The sequence below is a fragment of the Neodiprion lecontei genome, chromosome 4 (assembly GCF_021901455.1).
Source record: "Neodiprion lecontei isolate iyNeoLeco1 chromosome 4, iyNeoLeco1.1, whole genome shotgun sequence".
Taxonomy (NCBI): domain Eukaryota; kingdom Metazoa; phylum Arthropoda; class Insecta; order Hymenoptera; family Diprionidae; genus Neodiprion; species Neodiprion lecontei.
Genome location: NC_060263.1, coordinates 25,275,251 through 25,299,714, shown reverse-complemented (window position 1 = coordinate 25,299,714; position 24,464 = coordinate 25,275,251). Strand labels below are relative to the sequence as shown.

At 33.5% G+C, this 24,464-nt stretch overlaps 1 protein-coding gene across 13 annotated transcripts in view; it reads right to left on the bottom strand.

The window, feature by feature from the left end:
- Positions 1-1,930: 1,930 nt before the first annotated feature.
- Positions 1,931-24,464, bottom strand: part of LOC107223829 (bromodomain adjacent to zinc finger domain protein 2B) — a 117,801-nt gene continuing 95,267 nt past the window's right edge. For 6 of the 13 annotated variants that reach the window (XM_046736319.1, XM_046736318.1, XM_046736322.1 and 3 more), the window contains 15 exons: positions 24,225-24,269; positions 22,453-22,506; positions 18,727-18,925; positions 18,484-18,603; positions 17,749-18,322; positions 17,351-17,567; positions 15,673-16,435; positions 15,062-15,322; positions 14,012-14,510; positions 13,322-13,667; positions 9,178-9,299; positions 8,537-8,678; positions 7,970-8,097; positions 7,605-7,889; positions 1,931-6,009 (listed from right to left, as the gene is read on the bottom strand). In XM_046736319.1, coding sequence (XP_046592275.1) covers positions 5,832-6,009; positions 7,605-7,889; positions 7,970-8,097; positions 8,537-8,678; positions 9,178-9,299; positions 13,322-13,667; positions 14,012-14,510; positions 15,062-15,322; positions 15,673-16,435; positions 17,351-17,567; positions 17,749-18,322; positions 18,484-18,603; positions 18,727-18,925; positions 22,453-22,506; positions 24,225-24,269 — 3,933 coding nt within the window. In that variant the 3' untranslated portion in view covers positions 1,931-5,831. Of the gene's footprint in view, positions 6,010-7,604; positions 7,920-7,969; positions 8,098-8,536; positions 8,679-9,177; positions 9,300-13,321; positions 13,668-14,011; positions 14,511-15,061; positions 15,323-15,672; positions 16,436-17,350; positions 17,568-17,748; positions 18,323-18,483; positions 18,604-18,726; positions 18,926-22,452; positions 22,507-24,224; positions 24,270-24,464 lie in introns of those variants that run through there. The other 7 variants (XM_046736321.1, XM_046736325.1, XM_046736327.1 and 4 more) reach the window with 3 other exon arrangements.

Sequence of the window (24,464 nt, the reverse complement as noted above, 5' to 3'; positions counted from 1 at the left end):
CGCACTTTATCTCTCCTGCCGATTCCAGACTCAAGCGGCCAGGCCCTTCGATGGTCAGCCGTTGACTGAAGATATATTCTTCAGTGAACGGGTCAGCTAATAACGCTGCCGTTCTGCGACAGTTGGATGATGAAAAATTTCGCTCGTATCTTTCAAATGTGTGTTAAAATACACTCGAAGTGTTAAGAAGCGTCGTTCTTTCTCTCCCTATCACCTTTCTAGGTCTTTAAACCACTACGCAGCTTTAAATACCGTCTCATATACGAAGCATCCATTTCATCTCGTTCAAAATTAGCGCATCCGTGATGTATTACAGTTACTCTGAATTTTTTTCCATCCGAATACTTTTAGAAAAACAATTCTGCTCCTCTACCCAACGCAGATACTTCACTTGCGACCAGCTAAAACAACGTTTCGATTCTATGCCTATGAAAATTCAAGATCGAGAGAGCAAATGAAAAGTTGTTGGAATAATTATGAATACTAATGTTATGGAATACATCGAGCGCGCGTCGAATAGAATCCCATTTCGAAATGAATAATTCTTCTCTTTTCATATCATAGCTAATCTGGTAATATAGCTAAATAGGATGGTTGGAGGTGTTCGGAAATGTTAGGAGGTGGTCGGCGCTGGCAGAAGGTGATAGGGGGTGGTCGAAAGTGGCCATTGATGGTCGGAGGTGGCAGGGGGAGGTAGGAGGTGTTCGAAAATGGTAGGACATTTCAAAAGTTAAGGTCGACGATGATCCGGTGCATCAATTTTATCGTTACAGATTTTCGTTTCCCATGAGGCGTAGAGTATTCAACAACGATAATGCAGTCCGTAAAATTCATCATTCATCTCTGACTGGAAAGCTAATTCGCAAGGCGTGGTATTCTATTCTATTTGCATTATGAGAAAAATACCCGTACTCTACATACACTGTTTCTAATCTTTTGCTACGTTTGGTTCAATCCCCATGCTTCTACAGCACGATTAGTCGGAAATGTTTTTGATTATCCGTAATAAAATAAAAGAAGTAACAAAGCTTAAATTTATTGTTAAAAGTCTAATAAATACATCAAACTGCGGTCGAATTCATTTATTATTTGCACATGACCTCTGTATATTTGATAAATTATTCCTAAATACATTGAAACATATGTATTTGTAATGAAATATCATGCAATGGGCTGTGTAAACTATAAACTATAATTTCTATCGAATAGCTGCTTTTATGTCAACAGGGCTTTGAGACTCAGTTCAGTTCGTCCTCCTCCTCGTCCACCTCCGACCACCTCCAACAATCGCCAACCACCTCGAACAACCACCGATAACCACCTCGGGTTGTACCTGGAATAGCAATAAATATTTTCAGTATCAGAACATATCAAAAATATTACGTGAGGATTAATATTTAAAAAGTGCTGGCATAAATTTTTTCTGGCACTATTCGGACGCAATTTTGCGAGAGGAATCGATTTAGCGCAGTCCCGATACGCTGCGAGCAGCGGATAAAAAGTTACAGCCAAAAAACCAGAACCTCAGATTTCGACATTTTTCAGCAGGTGCATTTTCCTTCGTAACTTCTTTCCTGTTGATCCCACTCTCCTTTCGCTGCGTTTTCTGAGTTGCTGGGGGTCCAATTAGTCAGGGAACGGTCGTTTATATCGAATCTGAGACCTAAAATTTACGGCTCTAAAAATGAAGAAAAAGTAAGGCTAACCCCTTTGCATTTTTGGCGAAAATTGTCGCGATTTGAAAAGTGCTGGAACAAATTCTGTCATGCACTATTCTGAAGTAATATTGCCTTAGTCCGGATGCGCTACGAGCAACGGATCTGAATTTCTCCGAGTCCACAACACGGTTAAATAAACACACGGCACGCGAATCTCGTAAAAAGATTTTCGCACAGCCCTAAATCATCGATATCACCGTAATAACCATTCGTTTGTTTATTACTGATTATTTATTATTTCTCAATACAATAATTAAGTCTGTTTATTCGTTTACATAGCATTGTGAGCCTAAGTCTAGGCACGCACGTATTAGCTACTTAATATTACTTCTGTTTATGCTATAGACAATCATTATTTATTATTAACTTACATTTTTTCGACTGCATTTCGTTTCATCGTAACGGATAATTTGACATTTATAACTAAAGTTCGTATAAAAAGCGTTGTTATCGTACTAATAACTGTACTATATAATTTAAATAATTAATATACCTTAAAAAATTACTTTTTTGTGATATCTATCGCGTCAACTATAATCTAATATATGTCGCTTATTGTAGGCATATTTAATATTAGATTTTTGTGCAAATACTGTACTTTTTTCCTTAACTAATGTACTGACAATAATTTACATCAATTTCTTACAAAATAAGATATTACATTTCAATTAATCATTTTCGCAATGGTCATTCTTGTGGTTATAAAAGACTATAACTTGTTCGATACATTACAACACTCATTCACACGTTACATTACAAGTATCTCAAAATCAACATCTCACACACTGCGAAGTAGCTTTTCATACTAGTTGTACGTTTAGAGAACAAAATTATGCCTGGAACATGGAACATGAACTTAAGTTTTTTTTGTCAAATGATTGAGAGCAAGGAGTAGGCACTTGTTACATCTTGATATAGATTAACAAACGTGGAAAATGCATTGCAAGATGAACCTGGAATAGAATCAGAGACATCGAATATCACAAGCACAACCATGTTCCACTTTCCACATTTGAGGGTAGACACAGAGTGTATCATATCGGAATATAGCGTGACGGAAGAGTTCTGGTTACCTTCAATGTCACACAATATTTTTCCCACTTCCTGCATAACTAAAGCTTTTACTTTAGCGTTTGTTTTTATATTAGAATATCTATCATACGACGAATGGAAAGTTCAATAATTTTTCATGAGCGTTTGGTAGAAGTACCAAAATATGTGACGTAAATCATGTCGGTACAATTAGATTATCGTACCAGAGTCTAACCAAACATGCAGAAAATCGTCATAGTTTGAACATGTACATGTAATGTAAAGCAGATTCGTCACACAAGACTGCAATCAATTAAGTTTCTAAAATTCATTTTCAGTGGTAACCAGAGCACTTTTTTCGAAATACTTCGAGTAGAATACGATTCGATACGGGATCAAATCACCGTTGTTAAGGTATGCACATTCCAAAACATTGTTCGTATCACACAAACATATTTTATTCTATATACACATATATTTTATATATATATATCGTCAAAAAAAAAAAATGACGCACACATATCCTAGATGCTTATTCTATAATCTTGAATGATGTTTTACATACTGATTTTCTATACACTTACATGAAACGCTTTGTTCAAGAACACGTGAATTCATGGACTTGTTCTCAGTCGTTATGTAAATTATGTTTTCTCGTACGCTAGACCGTAATGCCATTTTAAGTTTCGATAGCTTGTGATATACAGTTCGGATGTATAATCAAATCTTAACTAATTACTATGCTCGTTCAGCAATTTTAGAACTCCGCAAGATACCAAATTCGAAATATTTCTCTTTAAACGCATAGTGTGTTTTAAAATTAAGAATTACTTTATTAAGTCTCATAATGAATGCATCGTACAAATAATTTCACTTTACAACTTTAAAATACTGACAAGCAAATACGATTTAGAGGATTCTCTATGCAATAAAAAAAAAAAAAAAATTGTGAAAACAATAGTCAACAGTGGAATGGCATTTCATTCTATACCAATGTATTTGGATTATGCTACACAATTTTATAATTCTATAGTAACCTTACAATTTTATTCGCCTCCGTATTCATTACTGTGCAAAATATTTTTCTCTGTCTATAGTATTATTACGTTCATGATATTATTGGAAATTTGTTTAGGCAAGAAATTATTGCAATATAAGTACGTGAATTATTATCATTCCTTTGAAATACTTAGCCATATATTAAGTATGTTATCCAGACAAATTTAAGAAAGATGATCTGTTACCCATATTGACTGTAGCCACAAATTATTCTTATGAAACATCAGTAAGTTTGATTCCGATGAGAATACTCGACTAAATATTTTGACCTATACTGTAAGTTTACTCCACTAAGTGCAGGCCATGGTTAGAAATTCGATGATGCACGGTCTACACTTATAATTTCGAGAATTTCCCACTTGAATAAGTCCCGTTTGTTCAATATCAGTAGAACATTTAAATGAGGTTTTTTCGTGTGAGCTCTGAAAATTGGGTGAATGATTCTAAAATAAAATAGAGCGATCACACGAAAAATTTATAGATATGTGGATAAATAATTCAGATTATTATCTGTAGGGAAAAAATGATTCATCAACGTTTTCGTTCAAACATGCAGAGAAATACTTAATGGTATTGACAAGGCTCGAACTTTAACGAAATAACACGAACTGCTGGAAGTGTATCCAAGTATTTTACATAATTGAAAAAATGTAGGACACACAATTTTTTTTCCGATCTATTTCATTTCAATTGGCACATAAGCCTTGTTGTTCCTAGTTCACAGCAACGAAAAATATACCCTTACTGAGATTGAAATATTGAATATCCTACCAGTCGATTGATCAATTTTGTAGAAAAGATATCTTGCCAAGATTTAAAAAGTGCTTTTGCGAGTAGTCACAATACTTCACTACGTTTCAAATTTTCATTCATAAATACGACATGTGATGTTAATTTTTCATTACCAAATAAACAAAAGTGATTTATTTGTCACTACGCATAACAAGCTCTCAGCTTTCCAAAATACCTGTCGTTAATGGAGCGTTGCATTTATGACAGAATAAATGAGTGATAAAGGAAATATACTAAAATATATTCCAAACTTCTTTTGTCAAGAGAGATTCGTGGAGTTCTAATTATTACTGAAATTCTAGTATTAAAAGAATGAATGACAAGCAGGATGTGAGAGTATGAACGTAGTCTATTACAGCATCAACAAATAATGAATTTCATCTACATTACAATAAATGTTATCATTTTTTATTTATCACAGATGCAACAGAATGCTCAAGATTTTAGCTGACATTTTGTGTGTGTCGGTAATAACATTACTCACTGATAAAATTATTCAAAGCAAACAAAAATAAACGTCCACGATGTGGGGACATAAATTTCATGATTTACGAGAGTAAATACTCAAATTTAATTACTTCCATAACATCATGCAATGTTGTAGAAATATTTTGACAACTTAATCGATACTACGAATGATTTCAGACACATTCCTAAAATATAAATGCAAATTTTGTGCTATCAAGGTTAACTGATCATAAATGTCAAAATCTAAATACCCAACAGTAATAAATTACGAGAAAATAAGGTCAGAATTAGCTCGAAATAAATTTGAGTCGACAATAATGGACCACTAATTGATTTGGGATATGTTACTAAAACGCAGAGACCACACTTTACTTTTACACTGAGCCAATGGAAGCAAGTCGCAAGGACATTTGATGATTGTGTTAGATAAAAATTAAAGCTTTTCATTGGTGTGATTACAGAATCTCTTGACAATATCAAAACTTTTGTTGATGTAAATTTATCGTATTATATACCTAATACGATAGTAAGTACAATAATAAATACGGTATTTCAATATTTGCAAAACTGTCTGGTAATCGTATTTTTCGTTAACATTACAAGAATTCAACACGAGCGCACAATTTTTAACAATAACAGTACTAAACAATCATAGATATCTGGACGACAGATCTTGTAATTATACATTTGGTGAAACCTTACATTGGACTAGTAATAGAAGTGCGCAAAACTGTGACAGCTGTTGCGTGAGCGTGCTGAGCCTCAGCTATGCGTCGGCGGAGGAGGTGGTGGCACTCCTGTAATCTCTGTCCAACGCATTTCAAAAAAGCTACGCATTCCGTGACCAGCTTTGCCGACAGGACTGTCATCTTCATTGAACACCTCGCAGTTTATGAACATTTGTCGGACATCAATGCAAAATTCATCTCTTGATTTGTACCTGAAATAAATGTAAACAATCTCACTATTATTTCTTTGCAAACTAAAGATGATGTCGTTTTTTGTTCATGTTATGTACTGATCGCTATTCAACTTCAGTTTGTATATTAATTTTACCACATACAAAGAATTTTTTCTTCAAAGAAAATTGTGGAATTGCTTATCAGAAATGCGGAAGCGTTCATGTGCCATATGCATCTTACATTTAATTTTAAATCCAATTCTTCAGTAAATAAACCGAGAATATTATTCAACAGGCAAATGCACGTTATTTAATGCTGTGTAAAATATAAAATCAACCTTCTATTTGAAATAAAATTCCTTGAATTTGCGTGGCGAAAAATGTAATTTTTTTTAGTCACTTTGTACGGAGTAAAAAAAATTTGAGTTACGTTGAGTAAACAAATTCAAGGGATGGATCCCATTGATTCCCATTCTCAATGGAATTATATCATACGATGTTTTTTGATACTATATATACCGTTATTATATTTTCCTGAAAAGATATTGAATATGAAGCTTAATAATGTCTGGTTGTAAAGAATGTATTTTCTTTATGGACGAGCATAGTTCCTTATTTTTTTCAGACCAATGAAAGTCCCTGACTATTCGCCAATTTTCCGATATCAGAAATGTTGTTCAACTACTTCTGGACCTTTTTTTTCAGTTCTAGTTGAAAACGGTCAATTAATTGGTACACAAATAGTCAAATTAATTGATCTTAAGCGATTTAAAATTCATCTGAATAGGCGAATTTTAATGCTGTGTAAGAATTGTATAAATCCACTTAAACGTTTCATTGAAATACACCTGTCAACGGGTTAAACAAAAATCTGTGTCTGGATTACGAATGGTATTTACTTGATGTTCAGATTAAGGTATAAACGGAACGAGATACCTATAAGAGAACTCTATAGGTACACTGTTTAAGATATATTATTTTGTTTAAAACGTAGATATTTTACTATCCCGTGAAAGTAATTTAGTCTATAATCGTTACCCCAACAGACAAAAAAAAAAAAAAGAAGAAATTAAACAGTACATCTTCAAATTTCTATTCGAAGTGGCTGATTTTGTGTAAATTTTGTCAAAAATTAACCTGTCTGATAGTTAATAAGTTTTGTCTCATTTTATTCAAACAATCAATTCAATTTAATTCAATAAACTTCAAAATATTGCTTTTTTGATCACAGAAACAAAATTTGAAAAGAACAATAACGATTTTATTCATTTTTACGATGAAAGGAAGGAAATCAAACTATGCATTATTCAGGCACAAGAACCATGTTGACTGATGTTATTCTCGGCATTATGTTACAATTATCTGACTTCAGATCTGTACAAACGGCTATGGTATACATGCAGCAAATTGAAACTTCAATGAGTCACTGAAATCAGTTCTACTGGTTCACTAATGAGTGCAAATTAAAGAGTTTTACATAGAGCCTAAAATGCGGTATGCAATTGACTGTACAAATTGCTTTTTTTTTTTCTTTCTTCCGAATGAAGAAAGCCGATGTCAGCCTCATTTTGAAAGCACGAATGTTGGTATCGAAGTCCTTTATTTATGGTGTTAATGAAAAACATCTAACTTACGCACAGTCCTGTAACTTTTTCTTAATGGTACTGAGATCCATTGGAGTTTTTATAATTTTCTTATACGTTGGAAACTGTTTTGTATTAACTGGCAATAAAAAAGGCCACGCTTCATCTTGTTGCTCTAATTGTTCTAGTAAAATTTTACATGGTGCCAATTCTCGTTGTTGCTTTTTCGTCAGTGCTCTGCTATTGCCTTCTTTGCGAGGTGATGCAGTAGGGGTAGGTGGCTCTGAGGAACTAACATCTTCGACATGGGTGTTTGACGCTGTTGATGGAGTTGGACTGTAAATGGAATAAAATAGTTTTTTTTACCTATTATTCAAGTGATGTGTATACCTTAGATTTTTAATCAAATTTTATACCTAGTTGGTGGGTGGTCAGAACTTTCACTATCCCTTGTTGCTCCTTTGGTATGACTCCTTCGACTACTGTTCCGTTTCTTTGGTTGTTTGCTGTGACAATTGGAACAATACCACTTTCCACGAGGCATCTGTTTGGAGTGACATTCACTTAGAAAAATTCGGTGAAGCATTTTCAAGTACCTGATCTATTCGTATATTAGTTAGCCATCAACGAATGGGGATCCTCATGCCAAACTTGGCTATTAGAGATACTATTGAAAAATATGGTTCAAACGTTGGGTTCGATTTTTATATTGATAATGAAATCCTATAACAAAGAAATTCAGAGCTATTTTTGATTCTCTCGAGTAATAAGATTTGCAGAGAAGTTATAAAAGACATAAATATCAAGCACGAAGAATTTGATTGAATGAAAGCATCCATGTCGCTTTGAAACAACTTAAATTATCAAGCAAACACCAGTTTCATGACTGCTATCTCTGGCTCTTCACTACACTCAGTTTGTCATGTCCGGATCCCCATTGGAAAAATAAAGAGTAAAACATAATATTGGTCCAAACACCTTACCTTAGGCATTACAGGATTGTGGCAGTCGGTATGATAAGCCCTTGGGCATAATTCGCATAGAACTAAATTTTTTCCCATTCGTTTACCGCATACCAAGCAATTTCTTTCACCTGTTGCTTTATTCATACACTCGTGGCAGTACCTGAAATAAAAAATTAATTTATAATATACGCTACGTTAGCCTTTTAAAAACGAGATTTAAATTTCTGTTTAAGCATTGTAAGTATAAATTTCGAGAGTTTACTGAAATCGGCGTACAAAGTGAGGTCGAATAAAATCTTTGAAAATGTCTTTACGCTATGTGACAAACTCTCGTCTCTCAAAGAAACATATTCACTATTCATTCAAAAAATCAGGAATGTACTAAAAAATGTGAATGATTCCAAAAAATGCATTTCGCTTTATTACTCTATACTTCGATATTGAAGTAAATATTTGAATTACATTTTAAGGCATTTTTTACATAATCTTTATTTTACAGTAGTGATTTTAGTGGAGAGATGGGCATTATATCAGTAAAAGCAAATTAGATTTTGTCAGTATTCTGATTTGTGAGAAATAATCCAGATTAAAATTCTGTATCATAGTTGAAATGCGACATTAGAGTTAGACTTTAGCTGTTCTTAAAAAGCAGCACTTACCAGTCACCATCGGGAATGTTTTCCATTTTTGGACGGAAGCAATAAGTATGATATCCACGGTCACAACCATCACACAACAGTAGTTTGTCTTCGTTGTCGCCGCTATGACAGAACTGGCAATTCTGGAAACAGAAAAAAAAAGAGACTCGTTGATTAGCAAAGTGATGAGCAACAGTTTTTGTCCTATTCAAGATTGTGCTGTTTAATTGCATCGTAAGGATTACAAATTTTGTGGCTATTTTGACAGGTTTGATTTTGTATAAGAATAGTAAACAGCTTTGAAAATATAGTTCGGGAAATGAATTATTATACATTCAATAAATCATTCGTGTACAGTGTCATTTTCTTGAAACTACATACAGGGAGTACATGCTTGATGTTCCGTTTCTCTTATGCTATTTATGTATAAAGGTAGGTATCTTGAGTCTCACTCGCAAACTCCTCGCATGTAGATCCAGGTAAACAACCTTGTATAAATAAATCTCGGGACCTATCGGCTCCCAAGGCTGAATTTTTGGAAATAATGATGAAATAAAATCATGATAATTGAATGTAGATTAGGTATTCAATTAGTCGTACACGAAGAATATTTTTAATTGTATTAGTTCAAAAGATGATCACATGAACTTTAAATCAAATAAATAATAAAAAAAAGACACAAAAGATCCCAAATAAGAGTAAGTCTAGATGTTCCATATGTATCAAAAAAATTAAAGAATAATCAGCACAATCTGAAACGATTTAAACGCTCCTCAATACTGTACATGTATTTTAATAGCAAGCAAACATGCTAGATATTAATAAAACAATCGTTGAAAACTAGTTTGAATGAAACAATATAATATCCAAGTAGCTTTAAATCAGCACTGGCAATAAATTATATCTGTTGGTATGTATTGAAAAATCATGACTGCACTACACAAAAAATTTCAATCATAAAAAAACGAATACGTGCCTACGTAATGCAACACCAAAAGTGATACCTCTTTTGCAAAGAGAGTAATGTATTATTTGTACAAAGTTTGGACCAATTTTTTTAGAAGTTAAGATTCGAGCACACATGAGAGCTATAATTCCAGGCGGACACAGTTTGAAAACTAATACACTGCGAGTGAATATTTAATGCAGCTGAATTGAGTTAGTCAAAGTATTCAAGTCAGTCAAGTGCAGGCAACAAAAAAATTATGTGAATATCAATTTCGCCAAATTTTAATTGATGTTCACCTTAGAATTCTTTTACAAATTTGACTCAACTTGATCGAAGTAAATCAATATTTGAACCAATCATGGCGGCAGAAGTGTTGTGTTGACTTGATACAAAATTAAATATTACGTAAAATTATGCACACAATGTTATTGCTAGTTACACTGCAAGCATTAGTTTAGTATAAGAAAGCAAATTTGATAACACCATAAAATAGATGATTGTAAAAGCGCGTTGAATGTGTGTTTACTTAATACAGCGGATAGTGTACTTTATAGTTTACAATATGGTTCCTGAAATATCTGACAAGCACAATTTAATCAATGGAAATTATATGCGGCACATTTTTCAACTATCTACCGGCAAATTTAGCTTTGACAAAAAATAGAACTGAAACTACTTCTTCCACTTTCCGCCACACTGTGCATCTCGCACAACTACTCACTATCGACAACATTCGTGTTAATGCTCGGAGAGCGACTTGCTGCATATATATAATGAGTTTTGCGACGTAGGGTTAGTTGTAAAATTTTTTCTTGAATATTGCAAGACTTGAAATTTACGGGAGTTACGATTAGTTTTAGAAACATCTCTTTTGTTACTATAAAATAAAAATCTGTACTGTATTCTTTTTGTAACTATGGCGATGATTTGGTCTTAGGATAACAATAAATTTTTGTTACAGACTTATTTAACTGAAAAAATATAGTAAACCCAACGAACAGATTCAATGTTGCAATAACCAAAAAATATAGTATTATATATATATAATAAGTCGTAAACAAAGAGTTCGAGATGACACGTAATTGTTGCATAGAAACGTTGACCATTCCTTTTTTTTCTCGCTAAGCAGAAAAGTAATGTGGCTAAAGTCGAAGCCGTAAGCAAATTTATCGATTGTGACAAACATAGTATCAACTACTCCTGCATAGATTTGTGTATGAAGATCCTTAAGCGTATAATGCGCTAATTTTTCATCAAATATTTCATACATACAACAGCAAAAAAATATGTAAATTAATCAACATCGAATGCAAAAATATAGCAACCAAATTACATGTTTATGCCAAAGTAACGCGAAAAGTGAAAAAAAGACAGAAAAACGCTAAACACCATCGGTATATTACTATATGAAAATTCATGCTGATGTAATTCAAGATTCCTGTGCATCTGTAGTTTGACCAGTAGAAACTCTAAGCCTCCATCTATCATTTTCTTCGTAGGTTTCAAAAGAGAATGTTGTGATAATTTAAAGAACAAATTCAATTTCTGTACTATACAGTATACACATTCGAATACATCAAATAAAAAAATTATTATTGACAATTGTAATGTATTTCATACAAGTTTGGAACGTGAATTGGAACGTTTCTAGCTGTTTCAATATATCATATTTCATATGAAAGAATGAATTTGTAGATGCAAAAACGAATTACAATGCGATTTTTGCAGTAAACATGCTTCTCATATCCATTTGTAAAACTGATTGTGCAATAACATGAATGCTGAAACAACCTTTTTAAATACGAAAATATAATATTGATTTTTAGTTTTTGAATACTGTGAAAAATGCTTTATCTTCATTCTATCAAAAGTTTGCTGTAATTTGCTTACCACTTGCTTCAACTTCATAAATTAGAAGAAAAGAATACAAGATTTCACCGTTTTTAAACAGAAAAATTGATTAAGAATAAAAAAAGAAAATAAAAAAATAAAAAAAAAAGGAACTTTTAGATCAAACGAGAAAATTGGAAATGCATTGTGGAAAGTTGTAAAAAAAATCTGAAATTTTATTAGAAAATAATATAACACATGATTTGGAATAAAATGCTCATATTCTTTTTCAATATAAAATTCAAGCCTTTGCATGGACAAAAAAGATAGCTCAACGTCTATACTATTGTAATCTATTGTTTCATAAACAACATTTTAGGAACCTTACAATTTGTCACGAGAAATTTCTATTACGTGAAAACTGCAATACAACCATTTATTGCATCTGTAGGTTGAATATTGTTATCTGGATCGTGTTTGTCCGTTTATTTATGGTGTGCGCACAAATACTGTAGTGTAGTAGCAAAAATAATTTATAAAAACGTGTCAAGTCTACAGGCCAATTTGTTAATGATATTTGATGAAAAGCTTTACTCATCATTTGAAAATGTTTAAAGACGTTTGCAATATTGAATACAAGCATAGAAATATTGCCAGTTTAGCCTGGTATCAAAAAGTAAAAGTGTTGATGATGGTAGATGAAGAAATTTTGATGTTTACTATAAATATTGAAATTCCTATGAGTAAAACCTTGGATGAGCATTTTTTAGGGTTTCATGTAATTACAGATTAAAGAGAAATTTATTAGACAATATAATAAGGTAATGTGATACCATTGCTTTGAACTCACTGTGTGAATGTTGATGTTCTTATAATTAAATGATTGAATTTCAAATATTCCTAACATGTATACTGTAATTTCAACATTTTTTTCCCAGAGAATGTCTACGTTAAAATATTTCAGGTATCCGAATAACTCTTGAATACATGAAGACTTTTAGGAATTAGAATATTTCGGATACCCAATACAACGTGGAAAATATTGGCAAAAACCAGACGAAGCAAAATAAAAATTCTATTACCTCGGTGCTCCTGAGGTAAAAAACATGAATATATCATGCCAAAGAACCGCTTGTGTAAAGGTTATTTTTTCATAGCACACCGGATGAGCCGAAAATAACATTAAGCCTTAGTGGGTATGCGAATACTCTTCCTACTCAAAGTCTCCATATTTAATGAGGTTTAGCATTTAAATGTTCCATAGTCAATGCGCAACAATGTATTGCAAGTTAAACTTTGATAACATTCTCTTCGGATGCCCTTCAAGGTAGGAAGAAAGAAAGAATGAAAAGAGAATTCGGTTAGTAAGTTAGTGCGAATACCCACAGAGGCCTGAGTAGTAGTCAATAGCTGATTGTATTGAGTGGTAGCTTTGAGTGAGACGCAGCGGTTTCGCAGCATGATGCAGACCGAGTTTCTAGCTGGTGTTAGACTCACTGCCTTCATGATGCTCTTGTCCCAGGCGATGCTGGCCTCCAGCATGTAAAGCGCCATTGCCAGCTGTGCTGATGTATGCGCCCTAGCAGTTGCCTCTCGCCAGTTATTGAGGCCCCGTGGCGTTGTTTCCTCAATAGGTGGTGGCCCAAGAGCATTCGAATCTGAGTTGTTCACAATGGAATTTGTTGCAGCTGCTTGCTCTGCCTTAAGAGCCGTAAGATTTGGATCTCCGGTACTGTAATGTAAAACATATTGTCACATGAAAAAATATTTTCGTGTAACAATCCTTAACCTAGTTCACTAATAAACTGACTTTCACAAGTCCTCTCTTAGCCACTAAAGGGGAAGATAATGAAAAGAATTTCATCTGTGATATACAATTTCGATTTTAACCATTTCTATTCGATTCTTTTGTATAAATTTTAATACGCCTCAAACAATTCAATTTCTATCCAATCGTTTCCGTTTGATTACTGTAACGATTCGAATTCATATGAATACGTGAATGATTTAACCGCAGCTCTACTCAGTACTGTTTTTGGATGAACCAACTTAAGTTGCTTGTGTTATATAACTTACCAGATACCGAGAGGTGGTTTAAGATACCTTCTCTCGATTGCTGCCTCTAATGATAATAGCCTTTGTCTTGCTTGTTCAACAGCACTAACTTGTTCAACTTCATTAATTTTTTCTAATTCCTCGGCTTCGTCTGTACCAGATCTGGGTGGTAACTTCCAGCCTTTAACTTGCATACTGGCATTGGCAACCTTGTCTTCGAGTGCTTCAACCTGCTCCAGTAGCTGAGCATCGACTCGCAAAGCTACTTGTTCACTCCAGTCATCAGGCTTATCAGGTCTTGGCGTAGGAATGTCTTTCTCCTCATCATCCCCTTGTAAATCTGTAGCTGCAGTATTACCAGGGTCAACGTGAATTTTCCCTGTTATAGCTAAGAAAGATTCCATCGTTGCCCAAGTCGTCCGTTTCAGTTCTTTTTCTCGCACACCACGGGAGTGAAGTTTCTCCAACAACGCTTGAAAAGTATCAATGTCTGATACTCTCCACCAACCATACCGGAGTTCTGCATTATACAAAATTCATATGATTACTTTGCTATGCTTTCAAATATTCATTGACATGACATGTGAGACAAATAAGTAGGTTTTCCCATTGAAACAACAGTCACAATTTCCAAAAAGACAGTATAACTAGTCGTTATACTATACAATAAATATTGAACCCTAAAAGTGCACAATATGTTTTTCACGACATAAACTGTACACTAGATCAATTGAAACCTGAGTGTATTTTTTTAATTTCTCTACTTCTAATAACGATGCGAATCGAAGCTGTTGAGGTAAAAAAAAAAAAAAAATATGTATCCAAATACTTTGTTTTTCGCCATTTTTAGAGAAAAATGCAAAAAATATGTTGCACCACTTATACAAAAATGACCCACAGGAAACTCCAGTTTGGTGTTCCACTCAGATTTCGTTGCAACTCATGTAAGTATGTACAAGTAACGAACCAAACTGTTGTTCTTCATCGGTGATTTTGGTGAGACTTTTCTCAGAAAGAAAGATCACTGGGTGGCCTACATATGTATAGTTGTCAATATATGGAATAGCTCACCTTCTGGCACTGGTTTCGGATCGCCAGCTGGAGGCAAACCGTGGACTTTCAAGTGTTCTAACTGAGTAGCTTCATCCTGAGTTAAAACCAAGGGTGCTGGACTATCACACCTGTCATAGGATGGACTAGAAGGCGGAGGAAATACAGGTATCCTGAGTTCTGTTGTCTCTGCTATTCCAAAAATAGCCTTGGTACACGAGCCTGGTGTATCACAGGTTTCCCGAGGGAAAATAGAAAACCAAACAGGCTCAGTATTTCCACCTGCATAAGAAAAATATCACGAGATTTGAAATTTAGTCTTGAATCATGTAGTAACGATTTATAGGGCAATAGCGTGTTAGATACTAAGAAACGATAAAGCTCAACATCCAAGATTTGAGAGTATGTTCTCATAATCAGCTACCTAAGGTGTCAAGGATATTTCCTGTGTTTTTTACATTCATGTATTTCCTCAAATTTAGAAAAAAAGAAAAAAGAAAGAAAAAAAAACTGGAAATATTGAATACAGCAACAGTATTTTAAATCGCCACCATGGGCGATTACGCTGCAACTCTAAGTTTGGCATAAAGCTAATGCAAGTTTCATTAGTGCCAAATATGTTTCAAACTTACCGCAAATAAATGTTCCATTCAATTCTTTGCCATTTGGGTAGTGAGAATTATTTACATGGTTACATTTTTCTCCATTCGGTATAGTCTCTACAATCTTATCTGCCATAGTTTTCGTGACCGAACCGGTTATTTCTTCATCTGTATTATTTTCTTCATTCTTTATTTGCTCAGTTGCGGTTTCAATATTTTGGACTTCAGTCTCTTGTTTAATCTCTTCGGATGTGACATTTGTTTTCGCATCAGATTTAATACTGTCAATATTCACTTTAACTTCATTTTTCACACTCGTTAAATCCTCTTTTATGGAATTTTCAAGTTTTTCCTTGCAGCTAACTTCATCAACTTCCATTTTAACATCATCAAGTTCAGACTTAACTTCAACATTCTCAACTTCCTCGGGACATGGTTTGTCATCTGTCGGCGACTGTTTCGACACTTCATCATTAAGGTCTTTCTTTTCTGTCGTTTCTTCTACCATATCCTGCTCTTGTATCTCTTCATCTTCGGGTGTAGGTTTATAATTTACGTCTAGTACAGCTTGAACATCAAGAATTTCGGGCTCTGCACTTTCCATTGCTTCAACATATATACCGCCTGCACACGGCAGCTCCCAGTACCTTCGCCAATACCTATCCTGCCCCAACACATGAGCGCGAAGTTGTTTCGACGAACTGTTCAATTTTTGTAGTTGTTCTTCGGAATTTTTCAAAAGACGATCTAGTTTCTTTCCCAATTCTTCTCCAGATAGATTCTTGTCTTCCTCCTGTTCGATCATCAAATATTTTTCACTTATGTGTCATCCATACCTCTATCTAACTCTAATTACAGAGTTGTCACTCATTTTGGATTGTAAGATTCTCCGAATTTGCTAGGTTTTTCAGATACAATATTTTAATTTTCAGATATTTTCTGTCATTTGAAATTAAAATTATGAACGAAAAAATTTAAACAATCGTGAAAAATCATACATTATTTATTTCAAAGAGTTTGTACTTCACTCATACGTTTAAATTTTTTGTTCTAATTAAAATCACGCTAAGTATATATTGAAGACTGTAACATTGTGTAATTTTTCCAATACAGACAAAAACCTCCGATTATTTCCGGTTATTTCCAAGTAGAGTGACAACCCTGGATGAAACATTTGTCTGATAATTGCTAATACGATAGAAGGCTGATATAATGGATGGATTCGCTACAAAGTGGCAATAGTTCAATACAACTAGGTGTTGGAATATACAAGATCAACCATTTTTCCAAGTGATTGTTAGCATAGCAATTCCAATAAGTCAAACGTCTCGCCGTGCATATGCCATGATTTTTGAAGACATGTTTTACGGATGTGTAAACGCATATCAGTGGCCATAATAATCAAACCGAGTGTGGTAGCCAAGCATACCGTATCAACTTTTTCTGTAGATCTCTGCCCGTATTGGCAATAAATGCTCGGTCAGAAAACTAAATACTGATCTAATGCTACATGTCAGATTCAAGTGATAACTACTGCAGCTTCAGGTACAACGAACCCCGAAAACGGCATATTGCTCGTCTAAGGCAAATTATCGACTCTGTAGATTGCGGAGTGTTCGTTTCAAGTTACTGAATGAGATGATCAAACTAGCTGTAAGTGGAGAAGTGATGTTGATTTTTGAAGTCAGATATAAGAATGAAAAATTACCTCTTCAGGTTGAGTGCCTTCACTTTCATTTTCTGACATGTCTTCGACCTCGTCCTCTTGGTGTATTTCATCCAAAGTAGGTGTGGCTCCGGCAGCCGTTGATGGGTTACATTCCTCGTCTCCTTCTTTTTTCTCTATTGTTATTGTATCGCCAGACTTGTTCACTATAACACCCACTGCTTCCATGCGTACTTTTCTGTTGTGTAGTTGTCTGAGTCTGGAAAGAAAGTGTAATTTCAATGTTATAATCAGAAAATATCACACGTTCAAGAACTTCAACACGGTTGTTTTTTTTTTTAATGCAATGAGTAGACATAACTTGAAAAATTGAAGTACATGAATTTAGTGGTTTGTTGAGTAGGAATAAGTTGCAAAACGAAGAAATGAAAAGTACTTACTTTCTGATCTTAGTATCCAGAACGAATCTCTCTTTTTTCATCTGCGCTAAAGTTTCTAAGCTCCCTTCAATTTGTTTTATCACAGCCTTATTTTGAAGTAACTCATTGCACAGAAATGCAAGCATTTGTGCTTTTTCAGTTGGATTTAAAGCTAAAAATGGTTTATCTCTCAGTTTCTCGGACATTTTCCATGTCTCGTTACTGTGCAAATGTTCATAGAACTGAGCATTTTTTCCGGAGCAGCTCGAATTGTTGTCACCACCATTCTGATGGTGATCAGCAAATTTCTTATCCCTTTCACGCTCTAGGCAAACGCCAGTCAAAGCCTTGACTTCACCAGTAGCGTTTGCGTATAAATAAATTCTCAGAACTTCACTGATATTGGCATGAGTTATATCTGCTTGACGTAGACTTTGTCCTAAGCCAGTAGTATGACGTGCTGGTTGTGGAATTCCGGGATCTTCTATTGCACAAACTAAAAGATGTGTCATCACAGACAATAATTCCTCTTCAGCTTCCTCATCGTTCAAAAGAGCTAGTTGAAGACTTTTCAAACTAGGCAGTGACTCCATATCTATTGAAAATAAGTGAAAAATAAAATTCCCTTGTACAATACAGCATAAATTTGTATAGTAGGCATTTTTAGGGGATATAAAAGAGAAAAAAAATCAATTTACAGATTCATTGGAAAAGATATAAAATAATTCTATTTCACCAATCAAACTGAGGACTTACCAAAACCAAGTGTTTCGCCAAAATTGTGCAGGAATTCAAACACCATGACGATGTCGGCGAATGCTTGACCAGATAATTTCAAACCTGGTATCCTATTCAACTTTGGCAGAGGTTTTTGATCTGCAATAGAACATTAAAATGCATTTCATTTAACATCTAAACACTTAGTTGTTCGAATAAATAATTGGTAACCTTGCCAAAAAAAGATTGTCAGTATCTGGATAGAAAATCGAAAATACTAACCCGTCAATTCCGTATCTTCAACGGGTTTCCTGATCTGTTCAATCAATTCCATTTCAAGTTTCCTCTGCTCGATACGCTTTTCTTTATTTGCAATTCGTTCAGCTCTAGCTTCTAGTCGTTTCTTTTCTCGTTCTTCCATTCTTCTACGATTCTCCAATGCCCTCACTAATGCCATGTGTTGTCGTCTCCTCTCTCTTTCCTGGGACATTTAGAATTTCAGTTAGTTTTTAGGACTTTTATGAGTTTGTGTGCTACTGAACAACTAACTATGTAAGGAGAAATTGTATTCAACTGTGAGCCGGGTTTCAAAAATTATTGATTCTACATGCATCAAAAAATATTTGGCAAGAACCACGAACAGTAAAGTTTTGAAATATAGTGCACAACCTATGAAAAATTCTATGTTGTATTTAGATTGAACCTAACAATAACCATAATAGTCTTGAGAAGCTTTTTACTTGATAGCTGTAATGGTTGAATAAGCAGAATGAAATCTCAGACTTGTCGCGTGGTGAGAAATAAGTGTAACAAGGGTTTCAACAAAAGTTACGCAAACTGATATAATCGGTCTTTACAATGATCAGCACCAACACCCTATCATTTTCCATTATATTGTATATAATAGCGTTGTGTAATGATTTAGATATTTGTATGTATCTTCCAAAATTCAACAGATAAACTTGAATGACATTGATCGATATCATTAAAAAACATTATTCTTCAAAGTAAACACAATTCTACGGTAACATGGAATACGAGACTAATTATTTGTTTTTTTAATGGAATTGACTCAAAGGTATACGTAGATATAGACTGCAAAAAATTAGCGTTATGCTTTCGTTTTCAAACTAATTATGTAATCGGATATGAACAGGTACAAATAACAATCTTCCTTTTTTCATGCTTTCGCAATGTTAACATATAGGTAATACCAATTGCCATGACAAATAATGGTAGTTACAATACGGTATCGATGATCCTGAAGGTATTGAAAGTATCACATAAATTTTCTGGTTCAACTTTTTCAACAGACGTGCAAGAAGTAAAATGGCTTCCAACAAGTTAAAAGTTTTATCACGTAAACCCAAACTTGTTCTACATCCGTCACATACTCGAATACAGGTTGACCAGAACTTAGTCTGAGAATAATCAAATATTTTCTATCACGAAATAATGGCAATCACCTAACTGTCTTTCATTGTTATAACGTGTATGCTGCTGTAACATAATTATTTACATTGTGAACTGAAGTCAGTGTAATAAATTATTTTTTTTCGTTATCAATCAATTAGTCAAGTATTCCCCACGAATAGAATGATTTTAAATAATGTGTATATTATACAGGCAAAACCACTTTTACTTCACAGTGAAATTAATTTATACTTTCAAATCATGACTAAACAGATTTTTGTAATAAAATCGTGTAGCTTCTTGTATATCATCTACTAGGAATTAATAGTGTGTACTTTTGTACTACCGAACTGCGATTCTTCATACTACTTAAGATGGGCGGTTTATTACTGGCTGCCGTTAGTAATGATGCATAAAAAGTAATTAAAAAAAAAGGAGGATTGGGCTGAAAATAAGCGTCCATTTATTTTCAAAAATTATGATATTCAATGATTAAAGGATGAAACAACTAACGTTGAATTTATTAGTCGGTAGACATACGTTAGTTGCAGGTTAATCAACGTGAGAAGTACGCATTTAAAAAACTTTATGAAAAAAATCATTATCAACTATGATATAATTCAGATTTAGTATAGTGATTTTGATGGAGAATAAATCGACTTTGACATAGTTTCCCGATATCCAAAGTATTAGGGCTGGTAGAAGAAAATCCGATAAAAAAATAAATAATAATAATAATAATAATAATAATAATAATAATAATAATTAAAACATCGTCAACGTAACAAGTGTTTTTAGTTACTAAATTAACGATGAAAAATGGTTTTTAACGCCAGCATCAACTATAAGAGAATACAAGTTTATGGTAAATTTGGTAAATTTATCTACAACAGGATATCTATTGATTTATTTATCAAAACTGTATCATGTCCACGGCTATTAACTTTGAAGAAGCAAAACACGTAACACCAAGCAACACAGAAGTGCAACTAAACAAATTTCATAATGTGGAAGATAATTTATTTTTGGTATATTGTTCGAGTGAAAGATAAAAGGAATGAATAAAGCAAGGAAAAAAAAACCCACAAAATGTACGATTAGTGATATGATTGATATGAATGAAACGATAATAAGCAAACTTGACTTTCTTTTTATGTTACACGTGACATGTATTCTACAGTTAAATAAAAACATATTTCAAGAGATTTATCAAATATCGCATTCGGGTAGTAGATTTTTTTGGCGTTATGCATATCACAATGTGAAAGATGATGTTAATAGTTCTACTTGACCGGAATTTTTTAGTCATCGACATTGTATTCACGCGTGAAATTTATCGTTATTTTGTTCTCTACAGATGTTACACAATCAATAATAGTTACCTATCATATACCGTGAATGCTTTGTTGAACGCATTCTGATTCACGAAATTTATAACATGAGATATGTCATGGATGAAAATATTACTTCTTATAATATATACCAAACACCTTTGATCAAGACAGGTTTTGATAGCCTTGACAAATATTTCCTGAATAATTTCAGGAATATCCCAATTTCATGCATTTGATGTATAAACCATAACTACACACGGATTCGAATAAGGAATAAAAATGAACATGTTCATTTGAAGAAAATCGCAAAAAATCCGATACTATCTTTATTGAGGTTCATTATAAGTATTTCCTTCATTCAAAATTCATACCAAATCACCAGTAAGTTGTTTAAAAAAGAAAAAAAAAAAGAAGAAAAATCGATGATAGCTAAAAAATATTCCCACTACCAACTAATGCAAATCATTCTTAGAGCCTTGTGTAGAGGGTAAGATGAATGGTGTCCATTATTAATCATCTGATCTTCCAATACATACAACATGCATAATACATAATAATGATCATTGTAACATTTGTAATCATATAAGTCTGTTGTTAGAAACCCGAGAAATAAAAAATTATTATTTTTGATATGTGACCACCAAAAAACTGAACGTGTATGTTGAAATATTATCAGTTAAACTGGGACATTCAGCTTAATTGGAAATTCGTAAGAAGAAAAGAATACGTTTAACATCTACTATAAGTTTCACCTAATAGAACGTGTAATTAAAGAGATAATCGAACAAGTAGTGCAATTTAAATTGACCTAAAAATAAATAAATAAATAAATAAACAAAAAAAAAGCATTCGCCCAATGATTATAACGAAGAGGTAATGGCAGCGATTAATAATGTGTAATACACTGACTCAGTGTATGTAAATTGAACATAGTAGAAGTATTAATTTAGTTATAAAAAGTATCATCATTTGATGTTATTTTTTATTTTTAATTTGTGAATTAGAGTACGGTGCGTGAAGGAAAAAAAGAAAACAAATTCCCAAAATGAATATATAATAATTTTTTTTACGCCCCGTCACAGTGATGTGATGAAAAGTCACTAGCAAAGCAATGCGGTTAATGGGGAAAATAACGTATCGGCAGTATACATAATATGTGTGAACATATTCTTCAGCAAACCTTCATTGAAATCGCAGTATATAATACTAAGTGAGTGGGATGGTATTTGTTTCAAAAGCTACGGTTAGGTATGAGACATACCAGCTCGACGGTGTAGAGCATCTCGCGCTGCTTGCTCAGCTCCTGCATGTACATCTGCGGCACAAAACACACATCCAGTCCACCAGTGCTCAATCCACCGCTAACATTCGAACTAATATTTGTCTAAATGATTGTTTCTGTACTAATTTGTACTAGTAATTGGAACATTCAAAGAAACAATGGAAAAAAAAAATAAATAAATAAATAAATAAAAAGCGAGGGGGGGGGGGAGGAGAGAAAATAAAATAAAATAAAATGTGGAATAAGATGGAAGTGCCAATACAATACTGTCCTTAGAACCATGGTAGAATGTAAAATTATTTGAAAATCTATGATTTTCCAGTGAAACGTAAGAGAAGATATAAGTTTCGTCCTGATACTGCGAAATTTCAACAATGATACGCAGTCTACATATTTAATGAAACACATGCAGATGCAATGATTGTTGTTGAATTATGTGACAAGTGGCCAGTTGGAATTTATTCTCTATTCGTTCGTTTCCGTACGACTTACATCAATAGCAGTAACATCGCATACTATTCTTGACATCGTTAAAGCGTTTCTTAGAAGTAAAACAAGACTCACATGACCCAATAGCGAAACATATTACGTCAGGTTTGATAAGTTTTTTTTTTTTGTAATAGAAAAGTAGCAATAGTCACTAAGTTCCAGTCCACCTAATGAATTTTAGTACTTCAAACCTGGGTGAACATTGTGGAATATAATGCTACTCGAAATCTCCTCTTGCCAATAAATAGATATGTCTGATTTGCCAAACATTGTTAATTAATAAATTCCACATTTTTTACCGATCTGGTTACTGACCGTTACATCAAAGAATTTAACCCAACATCTTAGACACTTCTTTCTCTGTGTCCTTCATTTAACCATGTATCACAGGAGAATAATGTACCGTTTGGCAATTTATTTTATAATAATTAGCTCTGAGCTATTCATCACTTGGTAGCAGTGATGGCGAAACTGTAGATATATTGGATGGATCTTTTCAAACGATTTGTACAAGGTGATTTTATAATTGATTTCAATGGTACCTGGCCCCACTATACTGCTGTGTCAATATTACGTCTTATACTTCACGTCATAATAAAAGCAATTGTTTGAAAAATGACTAATTGGAAAAACTAACACACATAAAAACTGAAGAAAACATTTAGATGTCCATTTATCCATCATAATGACGGTAATTTAACAATATCTGATTGTGAGGTATTTTTAAATTACAAAATACATTCTTTCTTTGTTTTTCATTATTCATGATCCCCCAGCCATGTTGACATGATGCAAAGCACAACAGAGCAAGGAAACATGTACCTAAAATAGACATTTGGCATGGTAGTAATATCACATGTATTAAATGAAAAAGTAACAGGCAGCATTTAAAGCAATTGAAATGATCGCGATGTATGAGATTTAGTAGGAAAAGCACGTAAGAAAACCTCGCCATCACTGCTATATGACTAAAAAAACCACGGGCAATAATTATACTCAGCATGGTAAAATGATATTCTGTAATGGAACAACTAGATCGTAATAGAAACAAACAGAAGCAATTTTTAAGTAAAATTTTTTAAATAGTATTTTATAAAAAGAGATGTCCTACGTTCAAACTCAATTCAAAACATTAACATTTCTCTCCGGTATACAATAATAAAAGCAGTGGGAAACATAACATTGACTATGTCTACAGCACACACTCTAATCTACTCCATAATAGGTATTGATAATTTATAAAGCATCCTCGTCGTGCTCACCTGTTCCTTAAGCATCACAGCTTGCTGTCTTTTTAGTTCTCTTTCCTGCAAAGAAAATAAAATAATTCTTTATATGTCGCCATTGACATCGTTAAAAATCTTTATTCAAACACGACTCTTTCTACTTTCTCTGTAGTACAAGTTCATTTTAGATTGAAATAATATAAGGAAGTCTTGTTTTCAAGCACATCCATCATCTTTTTCAGTTGGAATTCAAACAACGCATCTCTAAGTATTTCA